Below are 16,093 nucleotides of genomic sequence, written 5' to 3'. Positions count from 1 at the left end.
TCAACCATGCAGGATCTCAACACCCATAATCCCCTAAATTGTTCAAGGATCAACTGCACAATCTTCTGATACATGTTGGATTCGATTTGCTAATATTTTGTTGAGAATGTTTGCATCTATGTTCATGAGAGAACATGAAGAAATTCCTAAAAATGTCCCTTACTCTCTCCTCATCCTTTATCCATCTGGACATCTCCTGCTGGTCCCAAGACCCATTTCAACTTGTGCCTTTTCTGGGAAGTCCTCCTGGAAGGTCTCAAAGCTGAGATAAGTACTACTGATTCTCTGTGGAATTCCCCTCTTCTTCTGGACCTGTCAGTGTTGATTTCCCTTGGAGCTCAATCCTCATACCTTTTCTCTATCTATATTCAATTCTCCCAAAAAATCTAGCCCATAGCATTAAATACAAACTTGATACTGATGAATTCTAAATTTTAATCTCCAGCTAGAACTTTGTCCTGTCTATTTAATATCTCTATGCAGATAACTATTACATACCTCAAGCTTAATATGTCAGAAATGGAACTCTTGATTCTATGGCCACTCCCCAAATGTGTATTCACTCACTGTTCCTCATCTTAGTAAATAGCACCACTATTCATCCAGTTTGCTTAGTTCAAAATCTTGGAATCATCTTTGACTCTACTCTTTCTCTTATAACCCCATACCAAATCCAGAGGTAAAACTTGCCATCTCTTCCTTCAGAAATATTTCGTATCACTTCCACCCGTACCACTGTAGCCCGAGCAATCATTATCTCTTACCTACACTACTGCAATAACTTCCAAATTGGACTCTCTTCTTCCACTCTTACTGACTTATAATCCATTTATTTTCCACATGGCAACCAGTGTTACCCATTAATATATAAATCAGTTTATCACCATTACTCCCAATCTTCTAATGGCCTCACATTTCATTTCAGAATAAAATCCAAAGTATTTAAAGGCCAGAAATTATCTGACTCCTATCTCGTCTCTTACCACTCCTACCACCACTGACAGATACATCACTGCCAGACTGACTCCCTTGTTATTCCTTGAACACACCAATACTTACTATTGTAATGTTCCCTGTGACCAAAATGCTTATCCATCAGAAATGCAAATGATTCCACTTGTCATTTCATTCAGGTCATTTATATTTCTTCCTAATTCTTAGCACTACCTGACATTAAATTACATTTTTGTTTGTTTCTCATCGATCAGTAGCACTAGACTATAAGCTCCGTAAGGTCAGGAGACTTGTGTTTTCAGTTCATACCTATAAATTGCCTGGCATGTAGCAGATGCTTTATAAAAACGTAGAATCAATGAGGGATTTAATATATGTATTGTATTATTCTAGTACTTTTCACATAGCTCTTTATAGAACTTACAGTGTCTGTCATTCCTGTAGATTCTAAACTGTAAATCCAAAGACCAAGTATTTTTTCTCTCTCTAAACAAGAATACCATATTGTTGCATAGTAGGTACACAAACATTAGTAAATATTTACTAAATATTTACTAATAACATTTAATAATAATACTTAGAAAATTAGTAAATACCTTCATGCTATTTTGTAAGAATGAAGAAATTCCTATGAACCAAGAAAGCAAAGAATGCCTGCTGGATTATGACACACATGGCAACAGAAGGAACTCTGTAAGAAAAATACCTTGAAGACCTTCTGATTCTTTTTGCCCCTTTTTCAGCATAAAGGTTTCCATCTGTGAGGGAAAGTTTTCTGGAAACAGTAGCTTAGGAAAATACACAACTTGTAGCTATTATAATTGCCATGTTTATACTGAGTTCCGCGTTAGCTGGTCTGAAACAGTCCTGGTAAAAATAAACTCTCAATGTGTTTTAAGTAATCAGTGTTTCCAATAAGCACTGTGGACATGACCTTTAGTGGTCTCCAGAACTTCTCCTCTACTAAGTATTTAACTGGCTGCTCAACCCCTTTGGCTTCCTGTCTGCCTTTAATTTTCCCTCAGCAACTTTAAAGCTAAAGCAACAACAAAATACACAAGCCATCCTCTGGGAGGATATCTGACCATAATTTGAAAAGCCCTTGAAATAAGAAAATTGAGATGAGGTAGGGAAAGAGTAGCAGAACATGTTACATATTCTCCATGTGATACACAACTATAAATGAATTTCGAGTTCTAACTTCTTAAATCCTTATTCTCTGCTGAACACTCAACTATAGTCCCACCCACATTTTCTTTCCTGGAGAAATTCTGGCTTCCACAGTAAATCAAGTGGAAATATTTTTTTGACAGAAATATTACCCAGGCTCCATAATAATGCTAATATATAAGAGTAATTAAAATTCTAATAAAACTGCCTCAGGTCATCCTGAAGTTCTTAAAGCTCTTGTTATATTTACATACTCATTCTTGGGGCCGCTTTATTAAATAAGTCTCTTCCTCACTAAAACAGTATCAATAGTAATATAGTAAGACATTATTCAAAAGTTTATAAGTAATGATACACGTATAATATGATGGATAATAAATTTGAAGTAATTTTATAGGTAATTTGAAACAAATAATTCATGGTCACACCTTGAACGTGTAACTCATCCAGCAGCTGACCTAACCATATAAATACATAAAGAATCTTTTGTGGCTGATCATTTAATGCTTTTCAGCTTTAATGAGGTAATACTGAAAATAAAATGATAAATTTTTAAAAAGGTACACTGTGGCAATTTGACATACGTATGTATTATGAAAAAATTCCCACCATCTAATTATTAAACACATCTATCACCTCACATATTTATCTTATTTTTTTAAGTGCAACATTTACGTCCTATTCTCTTAGCAAATTTCAATTATACAATACAGTATTATTAACTATAGTCACCTTGTTTTACATTAGATACCCAGACTTTATTCATCTTATAGTTGAAAGTTTGTGCCTTTACCAACATCTATTTATCTCACGCCCCACCACTGGCAACAGCTTTTCTACTCTCTGTTTCTACGAGTTTGACTTTTATTAAAGATTCCACATATAAGTGCTAATATGCAATGTTTGTCATTCTCTGTCTGCCTTATTTTACTTAGCATAATGCCCTCAGGGTTCATCTATGTTGTCACAAATGGCAGTATGTCCTTATTTTTCATGGCTAAATAATATTCCATTTTATATATATGTGTGTGTGTGTTTGTGTGTGTATATTACATTTTCTTTATCCATTCATCTGTTGATGGATACTTAGGTTATTTCCATACCTTGGATCTTGTAAATAATGCTGCAGTGAACCTGTCAGCACATAGATATCGCTCCAAGATAATTTTATTCCAATTGGGTATACATCCACATGTGAAATTGTGGAATCATATGGTAGTTCTAGTTTTAATTTCTTGAAGAATTGCCATACTGTTTTCCGCAGTGGCTGTACCTGTTTACATTCCGACCAACAGTATGCAAAAGTTTTCTTCACATCTTTGCCAGCGCTTCTCTTGTCTTTTTGATCATGGCCATTCTAACAGGTATGAGGTGATAACTCATTGTGGTTTTCATTTGCATTTTGATAATTAGTGATGTTGAACATCTTCTTTATTTACCTGTTAGCCATTTCTATGACTTCTTTGGGAAAATATATATTCAGTTCCTCTGCCCATTTTTCAATCAGATTACTTGGTTTTTATGCTATTAAGTTTCAGGAGTTCTTTATTTTGGATATTACAAATCAGATCTACGATTTGTAAATATTTTATCCCATTCCATCAGTTGCTTTTTCATTTTGTTAACGGTTTCCTTTGCTGTGCAGAAGCTTTTTAGCATGATAAAATCCCACTTGTTTATTTTTCCTATTGTTGCTTTTGCGTTCAGTGTCAAATCCAAAATACCACTGTCAAGGCCAATGTCAAGGAGCTTACTCCCTATGTGTTCTTCTAGGAGTTTAATGTTTCAGTCTTACATTCAAGTCTTGAACCCATTTTGAGTTGATTTTCGTGTGTGTTATTAGATAGGGGTCCAGTTTTATTGTTTTGCACGTAGCTGTTTTGTTTTCCCAACACCTTTTATTAAAAAAAAAACTATCCCTTCCCCAATTTATATTCTTGGCTCCTTTTTTGTAACTTAACTGACCAATTATGCATGGGTTTATTTCTGGGCTCTCTATTTTGTTCCACTGATCTACGTGTCTGTTTTTATGTCAGTACCATAATGTTTAGATTACTATAGCTTTATAATGTATTTGAAATCAGGAAGCAGGATGCCTCCAGCTTTGTTCTTCTTTTCAAGATTGCTTCGGCTATTCAGGGTCTTTCTCATTCTTTTTCTTATAACAGAAAAAGAGCAGATAATTCGAACAATTTTTCTCTCTCATAAAATGTAATAAGCAACATGAATCAAATTTGATTTCCTCTCTTAAATCTACTCTCAAGAGGAGGTACCAATAATAGAGAAATGGGATAAAAGGATAGGAAAAAGTAGACACCAGTGGACATAAATCATGATTTCAACTCTACAACTTTATACCTAATTAATGTAAACAAGTGAATTTCAAAAAGGCGACATAGACTTGTTTCAAGACTAAAATAATCAAATAATAACAACAGTAACAAAAACCCAAAGCATATGTGTTTGGCTTTATGTCAGAATGTACCATTTCAGTGTTTAAGAAGTTGCCCTGTTACTTTTTTGGCTATCACTTTGTGAGGGATATAAATGATAAATGTCTAACTGTTACATTGCTTTGTGCAGCTGAAACTAATTTTAAAAAATGTTAAAAAAGAAAAAAAGACTTATTGAAGGCTCATATGGCAAAATAAAGGAGTTTCTTAAGGCTCTTTGAAATTAAGGCATTTACTCTCCAAAAACTCATCTACCATCGAGCCTTCTTGTGATCCACAATGGTGTCATTTTTCCCATTTGATTCAACCATGGGTCAAAACTAATGCTGTGGCCTTGTGAAATAATTATAAAGTTGCTAACTACAATAGCAAGGGGCAGAAATTTCTCACTTAAAAGTGAGGTGAAACAAAAAAAAGTTCGACACAGGACACAGAAAAGAGAGAACAGCGAACTTAAAACATTTCATTCATGATTTCTGTTATAACCATTATCATCCAGACCATACTTAAGAACTCTTAACTCTGATGGGGGCCAACTGAGGAAATAGCCATTTTCACGTACAAAATACAAAGAAGATTGAATGGACACGGTGGTAGACTTTTTTTAAACTCCCCAAAATTAGCATTAGTATTTGTTTTTCTAAGGAGTTCATAAACACCTATTCTCAAGAGCATTTATGAATCGTACTGCTATGCGACCTGGAGGAAAGAACGCCATGTTAGGTAGAACACCCCAGACTATGGATACCAGAGCAGTTCTGCAATCCTGTAGGGTCTTCTCACCTTAAAAGTTGTGGTGCCATAGAGCTTGGTGGTATGGACTGTCTCTGGAAGCACATTAGTGATATTGGTGATGAATTCTTCCAAGTACTTACAGGATTTCTCCAAGTGTGTTGTATTGATAATAATCTGGACAAGCTGGAAAATGGCAAACACATGTAAAAGTCATTTGCCTATTTACCCCAGGACAAATAGCTCAATATGAATCTGTTGGTATAAGACAAACAAAAGGCATGATGGCAGAGATCATCTGTGTATTTGAAAGCATGGGCTGAGGTATTACTTCATCTAAGAAGCCTTCCCGGACTTCCCCAAACATCTTGTATTTCCCCCCATTATAGGAGCTCTTATCATCCTATTTTCAACATGTTTTTTTCTGTTTAAAAAAGACGAGACTAAGAACAAAAACTGCTAGTGTTTAGCATAGTGCCTGGCATTAAATCATTGCCAAATAAATTAAATAAATAAACTGACACTAAAAGAATAATAATAATTGAAATGGCAAGAAGTTTAAAACTAGGCATAATGAACGGAGAGATATTGGAAAAGACTGCAGTATATTAACAAACTGCATTAGTCTATGAAATAAAAAATATGGGCAATGAAGTCAGAGAAACCAGTGGATTAACTATTTACAAATTATTGATCCTGAGAACATTTCTTAACTTCTCTAAGCCTGTTTATTTATCTGTAAAATGTTAATGATGTCTAACTCACGGAGTTATTGTGAGGATTAAATATTCTTTTGTTAATACTATTTCTCTTTTCTTACAGAAAAAATCCTTAAAGAAGATAGTGCTGGTAAGATAAAAGTCATCTATAAATTACTTTGAGGGGAGAATGAGGAATAATAAACCATTCTTATCTGTATAGAATTAAAGTTTGTAAAGCATTTCACAATTTATTTTCTTACAATGTCTTCCCAGCACCCTGGAGAAGTCAATTAAGTGGGAATAATTGTTACTTCCATTTACTATAACAGAAACAAAAATAAAATGATTTTCTCTAGATCACATAACCTAAATGGGACTAGGACTCAAATCCAGGTATCTACTGTCAATTATGAACTCATTTAAATGGCTTCTCTCCGTGTCTTTTATCATAGCAAAAGATGGTAGCCCTGGAGAGCTACATGTTTAAGTACAGTAGGCTGAAACAGATTCTGGGTTTGCCATCTAATAGACCCCGTCCAAGCTTTGATTCTACTCTATGCGAAAAACAAAATTAAAAAACAAGTGGTACCTACTACTTATTTCAACTACGAAAACTATTCATATTCCCCAGAATCTAAAAGAAATACAAAGAGTACATGGAATGAAACCTGTTTTTGTCTCTCTTCTCTACATCTTTAACTTTTCATTTTCACAAGAATATGTTCTGGTGGTAGGGTTGTGGCAGGTGGTGTATAAGGAAGGCTATGGATGATATAGGGTCTTCTTTTAGTTTAGTGAAATAGCGAGCCAGGGGAGAGTGGAGAGATGACACAAAGGGGAAATTGGAACTAAAGATGAAGGGAGGTTTTATACATTTTTACAGTCAAATAATATTTCAAAACAATGCTTAAAAGTTGGAATTATACTTCAATAAAAGTCAAGTATTATACTGTGGAATATTACACAAAAATATTAACAGGACGACAATCAGAAAGTTCATTCTTGCTTCCTCAACAGCACCCAGCACAGGGCTAAAGCACACAATTCTTTCTCAAAATACAAGTAGACATGTCAATTCATAATGACAGTGCTTTAGTAATAGAGAGGACTAAAGGAAGAGGTAACTTTTACTCCCCTAAGGATCAGTCAGAACATCTGAGGAAAACAGCTAATTTTGAAACATGATGACAAACAACAAAGATGAAAAGTCGGGGTAACATTGGGACTAGATCTCTGTATTATTCCCCACAAGTCATCAGACAATTTCATATTCATCATCAGGCCCTTTCCACCTTCAGTGTGAATCTGGAGACCTTGACTTTTGGACACAGATACCATCTCCTATAAAATTACCCCAAACATCAGCCTTTTCGCTTTAGCGTGCTCTAGGAAAAAACACCCACCGAAAACAAGCAATTCATCACACACTTCCTTTCGACATGTTTCTCCCTCAGAGGACGAATAAAATCATTAAAATAATTTTTAATTGGCTAAATTAAATTACTCTTCTTCCTGAGCAGGATGGTAGCTATTGGCAAGGTTGTCTTGATGTGGAAGTCAGAAAAGTAAGAGAGTTAATTTGGAGAACTGAAGAATTTCTATTTTAAAACCAGCATTACCTATAGGGAACACATTCCATCTATCAAAAGAAATCCTAATAATAAGGAGGAATCGTGTCATGCTATCGAAATAAAAAAACAGTGGCAGTCAAAGAGAAAATTGTCCTGTTTTGCAGGATATTGGCAGTTAAAAAAAAAAAGGAGGCGGCTTCACTGGGTACAGTAGTAATTTCCCATGACTTTTTAAAGATCTGTCAACACAAAAGATCACGATGAATTACATCAATTGGCTGTCAGTCACTTTTGAAATGTTTCATTGCTGAGCATAGAATAGACTATTAAAACACTCTAGGATTACAGTAGATACCATGTCATTTTCAAAGGGAATATTGTCTGTTAATGAGGTCTAAGTGATCTCTACTTCTGAATGACAGCTAACCAACAGCCTTATAAGCACATTTACAAATGTGAAGCCAGATGCTTTGGGGGTAATTTTGAAGCAAGGATGAAATGAAGCAATTTTAGATATCAACTTCCATCTGAGTTTGAGCTCCTTTGATATTTTTAACCCCTACTTCCCACTCTCTTATAAAAATATATCATTGCAGCAACCTAAACTGTCCTTAACATTGTTTCAAAAACATGGAACTAACAACAGATTAGATATTGGTTGTCTTATATACAGTTCTTTGAGAATTGGGCCAAAAAAAAAAAGAAACTACTATAAGGCAAACAATCAACTCTCAAAACTAAATGACAGAAGTCACTTAGCTTAAAAACCAGGAAGAAGCAGAATATTTTTCTGTCTCTCCGTCCTAGTATCACGGAGAATCTAATGAGTAGTAAGGCAGAGTAGACTGCGGAAGTCATTCCTCTAACCTGCTGAAACACCCCAGCGGAGCCTGAACCATGATGACAGACAAATGTTCACATTCTTGACAAACTCCAGAAAAGAAAAATGTCTTCATCATCTTTAATAGTTCAAAATTAAGCCCTAAATTCCAAGAAGAAGATTCCATTCCCAACTATAAACTATTTCTGGGGTACACATATTTACTTACATTAGAATTGATATTATCCTGCTTCCCAAAGCTGAGAGTTTAGAACACTGAATCTCCAAAGAACTAACCCAAAGCCAGTAAATGACAAGTCACATTCCTCCCCACACCACCAATGTGCTTCTCAACTGCTAGATTTGCAAGAAGATAAAGAACTAAATAGCAGCAGTGGTTCTTATTTACAAAAATAAGGTATCCCTAGGATTTCAAGGAATTTTTAATCTGTATTTCGCCCCAGCAAGGATACAAAAAGGTGCGTCAACTATTGATTTTATACTATCTCCAAGGCCAATACCTAAAATACTTGGAACTACAGGTTACAAATTCAAAGGTCTAGTACAGAGCTTATATCTGACAAAACTTAAGTATAAAATGTTTTAACATAGTATTAGCAATATCATTGCTGTCGACAACTGCTGATAGATACAAATGGTATGTGGGAGATAAATAACACAGGATATAACCCTATGGTGATCAATCTAATATATTAAAAACAAAGGGTAAATGCAAAGCATTGGTAATTTATTCAGGTCTCCGGGGACACTGCTATAATCATAAAAATATAAATATTCAATATGATATCACTAATAGGAACTCTGAACTTCTCTAACTTTACCTTAAAGAACCTACTTACCTACTTTCTTTTTTTTTCTTCTCTCTTTCATCAATTAAGAAGTCCTACATGCCAAGGAATTGGGATACGGCTATACAAATTATACATAAAACAAAGTCCCTAACCTCATGAACATTAACATAAACATGTACACATATAAACACACAGTATAATGTCAGGTGGTAATAAGCACTGGGAATAGGAGTGAGAGTAAGGAGTGACATAGTAATGAGCTATTTCGAGATGGTCAAGGAACGCTTCCTTAAGGAAATGACATTTGAATAGTAACTTAAATAAAGTGAAGGTATAATATGTCTATCATTTGTAATAAATAAGTTCTTTTAATCCAATTTATATCTTAAAACTTTCTATCAATACATTTTTCACAAATAAGTAGGGTGCCCTTTGATTCATCTTAAAACTTTCTTTCAAACTTAAATAATTCTCTAAGATTAATAAACTAGTAGTTTACTTCCTTTCTCTCCATGATATTGGTGTTTTAAAAATTAGTGTGGTGAAAAAGCAAAGGCTCAGAACAAAAGAAATAATATTTTAAAACTTATTTCAAATCTGATTTTTAAAAGAAAATGTATTTCAAAACTTATCTCAAATCTTATTTCCAAACTACTTACTGGTTGTGTGGGCTTAGGCAAAGATATTATCTTTCATCATCTTAAAATTGAGATAATAACATCAATGTCATACCAAAGAAATAATAAATCTATTATAATTAAATGTAGATAGCAATATAAATAATAAAGTATCAGGAATAATATATACCAAATTCTTGAGAGCTATTAGTGATATGGACTTAGTCATTATAGCTCCAACTAAATGTGGTTTAAGAAAATATACAACTATGCTGGCCAGTCTCACTTTAATTCACATCCACTAGCCAAAGTGGACACTCAATGCTGCAAAATCATCACAAAATCAGGCACAAACCAAGTCTCTTTTCCATACACCCAGAAGTTCCTTCTCTCTCCTTCAATGCCAACATTTGCTCTTGATCTCTACATCCAGCTGAAGACCTTTCTTTCACTGGGAAAACTAAGCATTTGGATCCTGCCACCAACACATTTACCCAACACATTTACCCACATTTACCCAGCTGCATCCCTATACTGATTTTCATCTGTTACCGGAGGTGACTTCACACTACCTAAAGCCAATCCCTTTAATTGTGCACTAGATTCTACTTAGGCACATTACTCTAGAGGATTCCCCATTTCTCAACATCATCAACTTTTTGCTTTCTGTTGCATCATTCTCATCAGAAACAGCATTCTGTTACTTCTCCTATTAAAAAATAAAACATAGCATTTGCTTAACCCACTTCCCCTGCTGGCTACCACCTCATTCCTTGCTTACCTCTTTACCACAATTCTCTGAAAGAGTCGTCTTATACTTGCTGTCTCCAATTCCTTTCTTCCATTCTTTAAATATTTTAATTTAAATAAATACTTCATTTTAGGATAGTTTTATATTCACAAAATAGTTGCAAAGAGTTCCCAAATACTCCACACCCAGTTCCCCCTGTTGTTACATCTTACATTACTGTGGTACATTTGCCACAACTAAGGAACCAACATTGGTACATTGCAATTAACTGAACAACACACTTGATTCAGCTTTCACTCATTTTTCCCTAATGCTCTTTACCTTTTTCAGGATCCCATCTAAGAACCCACATTATAAGTAGTTGTCATGTCACCTTAGCTCCTCTGGTCTGTAACAGTTTCTCAGACTTTCCTGTTTTTGATGACCCTGACAGTCTTGAGTGCTGGTCAGGTATTTTGTAGAATGTCCTTCAGTTTAGGGTTTAAAGTTTTTCTCATGGTTAGAATGAGTTCATGGGTTTTGGAAGGAAGACCACAGAGGTGAAGTGCTTTCTCATCACATCATTGCATCACACTATCAACACAACTTATCACTGACAATGTTAACCTTGATCACCTGGCTGAGGAGGTAGTGTTTATCATGTTTTTTCATTGTAAAGTAACTCTCCCCCTCCTTCCATACTCTACTTTTAGGAAGCAAGTAACTAGGCACAGCCTACACACAAGGGGTGGAAAGCCAAGCACCACCTCCTTGAGGGGGTAATATCTACATAAATGATTTGAAATTTTTCTATACAGGACCCATTCTCTTTTACAAACTCCATCGGAGTTTCCTTACCATAATTCTATTAAAAATGCTTTTATCGAAGTTTACTTATTCCAAGTTGCCAAGTCCAATGGTAATTCTTAACCTTCATCCTACCTGATCTATCAGTAGTATTTGTCCTAGTTGACCCCCGCACTCCTTCTTGCTATACTTTCTTCACTTGGCTTCCAGGACACCATATTCTCCTGTTTCTGTTTTTGTTTTGGTTTGGTTTTTTTCCTACTTTCCTACTGGCTCCTTCCCAATCTCTTTTGGGGGTTCCTCTCTTCTCCTGACTTCTTAATATTGGAGTGCCCAAAGGTTCAGCCCTTCATCCTCTTCTCTTATCCATCTTTACAAACTCCCTCAGTAATATTATCCAGTCATGTGGCTATAAATATTATATTTATGCTCCCAAATTTTTATCTCCAGTCCAAACCTCCTTCTTAAACTCCAAACTCATATATACAGCTGTTTCCTCAATATCTCAAACTGTAGTCTAATAAACAGTACAAATTTAATCTGCCCAAAACCAAATTCCTAATCTTCCCCCACCCCAAATTTAGCTCTACCTGAAGTTTTTGTCACCCTAGTTCATGGTATACGCAGGCTTCTAGTTGCTCAAATTAAAAAATATTTGGGAGTTATCTTCAACTCCTCACTTCTCACTTCCTTTACAACCAGTCATCAGGAAAGCAAGCTGTCTCCACTTTCCAAATCTGATAACTTGTCTTCATCTCCATGACTACAACAAAACCTTCCATCAAATCTCACTGGATTATTGTCATAGCCCTCCTAACTGGTCTAGTTTACACCCTACAGTTTATTTTCAATACCAAGTCAATTCAATCCTTTTGAATTGACCATCAAGATATTGCTCTTTTTAATAAGATCAATTTCAAATCCCCACAGACTCCTGATTTCCTTAAATCAGCTTCTTTCTCTTCCTCCCTAGTATTCACCATCTTTTATCATACTAGATGATTAATTGATTGATCGATTTTCTGGGTTTTTTTGCCAATAGAATGTCTGCAAGATCTCTTTTCTTGTTGTCCTTATTGTTGCCCAGTGATTTATCCTTAGGGATCAGTGCCTGTCACATAATAGATGCTGAATAAATATTTATCATGACAGGGTATCTTGTTCCAATCGCTGACTTCTCTTAGCTGAAAAACTACATCTCTGTACTAGACCTGACAATCATTACTTGCCCAGAATTCTTTCTTAAGAACAGGCAATATGCGTTGAGTATTTACTACATATCAGGCACAGTTTTAAGCACTTTATATATTAATTTAATTCTAACAACAGTCCTGTGAAATACATGCTATTATTGTCCATATTTTATACATTAAGCCAAGTAATTTGCTCCAGAACACATTTGTTAAGAGGAAAGCCAGAACTGGAACCCAGGCACTCTGTTTTAGAATACATACTCTTAACCACTGCTCAACTGCCCTTCTTCCCACAGACCCGGAAGAAGCAGCCCTAGGACAACAGCTGTACCTGCTAATTGCACTAAGGATAATTGCACTTGCTCTGAGAGAGCAAGGCATTCATGTTACAGTAAGTGCTAGAACTGAAAGGTAATTTTGAGTTGGTTCAACATGAGGAAGCAAAGAAACCATGAGAAAAGCAAGAAATACAGTGTGTACAGACAGAAAAAGATAAAAGGATAGAATATGTAGACAGAAAAAGGACAGATGAGATACCATAGAGCCTGAAAAAGGGAAAGACAGACAGACAGACATTAGCTTATTGGAACTTTTAAGTCTTAAAAGAATTGTCTGAGAACCTGAAATAGGATTCTTGAGTTTTGTGTACTTATAATACTTCTATTGTTTTAGTGGATGTCTGTTCCCTGTCACAAAACCAACTCTAATAATAATTTCCATGCTACTATGGACCTCCTGTAAAAAATCTCTATCTTAGGCATGGTGAAATAATTAAATCAATATGGAAGGCAATAACATATAGTGAAAGTGAATAAGTTTGGGGGAAAAAAAACAACCCGGACTTAGGTCTCATTTCTATAATTTTGCTAGCTCTATTTCATATGCAAAGATATTGATAATGAAAATATATTTGCCTAAAGAGATCCAGAGACTAAGGAATAACGTTTAGCAATCATTTAAACACTGCAAAGAATGATGACACACTTTGATAAGCTCCTACTGCTCCTTCCTATCATTACCTGATCTGTACAGTGCCCTTGAAAAGGACAGTGGAATCAGGATCAACCAAATAAATAAGAAGTCAGGTCTTTCTCATAAGATGTCACAGTAAATCAATGGTACAACTACAGCTAAACTCAAGAGTCTTCTGAGGCCAAAGCTGTTTTTCTATCATACCATGTTCTTGCCATGCTACTTATTTAAAATAGCTTTTTAAGAGACTGACTGCTAAATTCAATGGCATAGAAGTCTTATATCAAGAGTTACAATGCAGAGATAGTTTACAAAATAAATAACAAACTTCCTGTCCTACTTGCGATTCAAAAAAGTAGAACAGTACAATCTAATAAAAGCAAGACTTCCTAATATTCACTCCAACTTTCCTTTTTTGTAGCCTCCCTGATTATGAAGTTAACCTATTCTCAGACACACAAAAGCAACACTTAATATTTCTACATATGACAATAAAAAGGAAGATCTGCAAAATGAAGAAACTGTGCTAACAATAGCCAAGATATGGAAACAACCAAAATGCCCATCGGTAGATGACTGGATTAAGAAACTGGTACATTTACACAATGGAGTATTACGCAGCCATAAAGAAGAAAGAAATCTTATCATTTGCAGCAACATGGATGGATCTAGAGAACATTATGTTAAGTGAAATAAGTCAGAAAGAGAAAGACAAGTACCATATGATCTCACTTATATATGGAATCTAAAGAAAAGACTATGTGAATGAACTAATCAGAAACAGTTTTGGGGACACAAAGAAAAAACCGAGAGTTGTTAGATGGGTGTGGGGGGGGGGGGTTGGGGATAAGGGGAAAGGTGAAGGGATTTGGAAGCAGCTGGTAACCACAAGATGGCCTCAGGGTTTTTTTTGAAAATTAATTTGGGGAAGGTATTCAATAATGTTGTAAAGATTTTGTTGGGTATCCGATGGACATGCGTCCTATTTGGGAGACCACCTCAGGGATACTGTGGATACCTGATCATGGCATTGTACACCAGAAGCTAAACATTAATGAATGCCAACTATAATTTTATATATAATGTGATGGTTCAGTGTGAGGTCGGAGGGATAGTGGTTGGGGGGAGGGGGGTTCACAGTGTGAGGGATATAAATGATGAACGTCTAAGTATTACCTTGTCTTGTACACCTGAAACTAATAAATAAATAAATAAATAAATAAATAAATAAATAAAATTACAAGTAGGAAAAAAAAAGAATATTAGCAGAAAGAATAGCCTTAAAATCCTTATTTTATCCTTTAAACTTACTTATCTTTGATATATTTTCCTTTTAATAAAAGTAGTTATTCTAACATATCTTTGTATATAAAATAGTTTGAAAGAGATAAAGTCCTTGACAATGTTACCAAGTTGAATATATTTTAAAGTTGATTTACACTGTTACCAGAACTCTGAAGGATGTTCAAGATTTTAAAATAAGTCACATTAATATCCCACTTGGAACTCATTTCCAGAATGAAGTGAGGTGTTCTGGATAATCAGCAGTATAACTGGGACTGTCAAGATGATGCTAACACAGACTCCAAGTGAAATTATTTCTTTATGTTTTGTTTCCCTCGTTATCAAATAAACAACAGATGTGGATCCTTTAATTTTTAAGCAATTGATAGAAAAAATACCTTAGGACATTGTTATGATCCGAATGTTTGTGCCATGCCCCCCAAATTCATATACGGAAATCCTAACCCCTAAAGATAATGTTATTAGGAGGTAGGGCCTTTGGAAGGTGCTTCAATAATGAGGATGGAACCCTCATGATGTAGATTAGTGCCTTATAAAAGAAGCTCCAGAGAAACACTCCAGTCCCTTCCACTCTGTGAAGACACAGCAAGAAGGTACAAGCTAAGTACCAAGAAGAGAGCTTTCACCAGAATGTGACAATGTTAGCAGTTTTATCTTGGGCTTCTTAGCCTCCAGAATCACAAAAATATAAAGTTCTCTGGTTTGCAAGGGGCACCGTTGAAGATATTTTGTCACAGCAGACCAAATGAGCTAAGACAGATGTTAATTAATGGCAGGCAAATAAAATTGTTTACTTTCAAAAAAAAAAAAAAAGAAAGAAACTGTGCTAAATAATGTCAAATGTGACATTCAATTGTAAAAAACAAAAAAATTGTTTTAAGTAGAATTCAGTCACTGCCAATGTCCATGCTATAATATTTTTAAATATTAACACAGAGGAAAAAGCAATCTTTCCAGAATCAGAAGTAAATGTTCACCTGGCCTCCAGCTGTCTGTACCTCTGGGTCACTATCGTTAACCATTTCCTGACTTTCACTATAATACTTGACAGTGTATATCTGAAAACGTCAATTTTTCCTAGAGCAACTGCCTTTCAAACAACTCTGCCTCCACAGGTAAAACAGATGGCCAACAGCCTTTCACTTTTCCTGTGAAAAAAAACTCCTCCAAGCTCTCACTTTTGGCACTGTAATTTCCATAAAATGGCAGGTTGGGGCTCCCATGAAATCCTGGGTTCCAAGAGAAAGGAAACTTCA

General features: G+C 35.2%; 1 protein-coding gene across 2 annotated transcripts in view; it reads right to left on the bottom strand.

The window, feature by feature from the left end:
* Positions 1-16,093, bottom strand: part of EXOC6B (exocyst complex component 6B) — a 583,153-nt gene that overhangs the window by 259,417 nt on the left and 307,643 nt on the right. For both annotated transcript variants that reach the window (XM_081069629.1, XM_081069630.1), the window contains exon 17: positions 5,361-5,495. In XM_081069629.1, the coding sequence (XP_080925755.1) occupies positions 5,361-5,495 (135 nt within the window). The remainder of the gene's footprint in view (positions 1-5,360; positions 5,496-16,093) is intronic.

This window comes from Rhinolophus hipposideros, assembly GCF_964194185.1.
Source record: "Rhinolophus hipposideros genome assembly, chromosome: 12".
Lineage (NCBI taxonomy): Eukaryota > Metazoa > Chordata > Mammalia > Chiroptera > Rhinolophidae > Rhinolophus > Rhinolophus hipposideros.
This window is presented reverse-complemented; position numbering and strand designations above follow the sequence as displayed.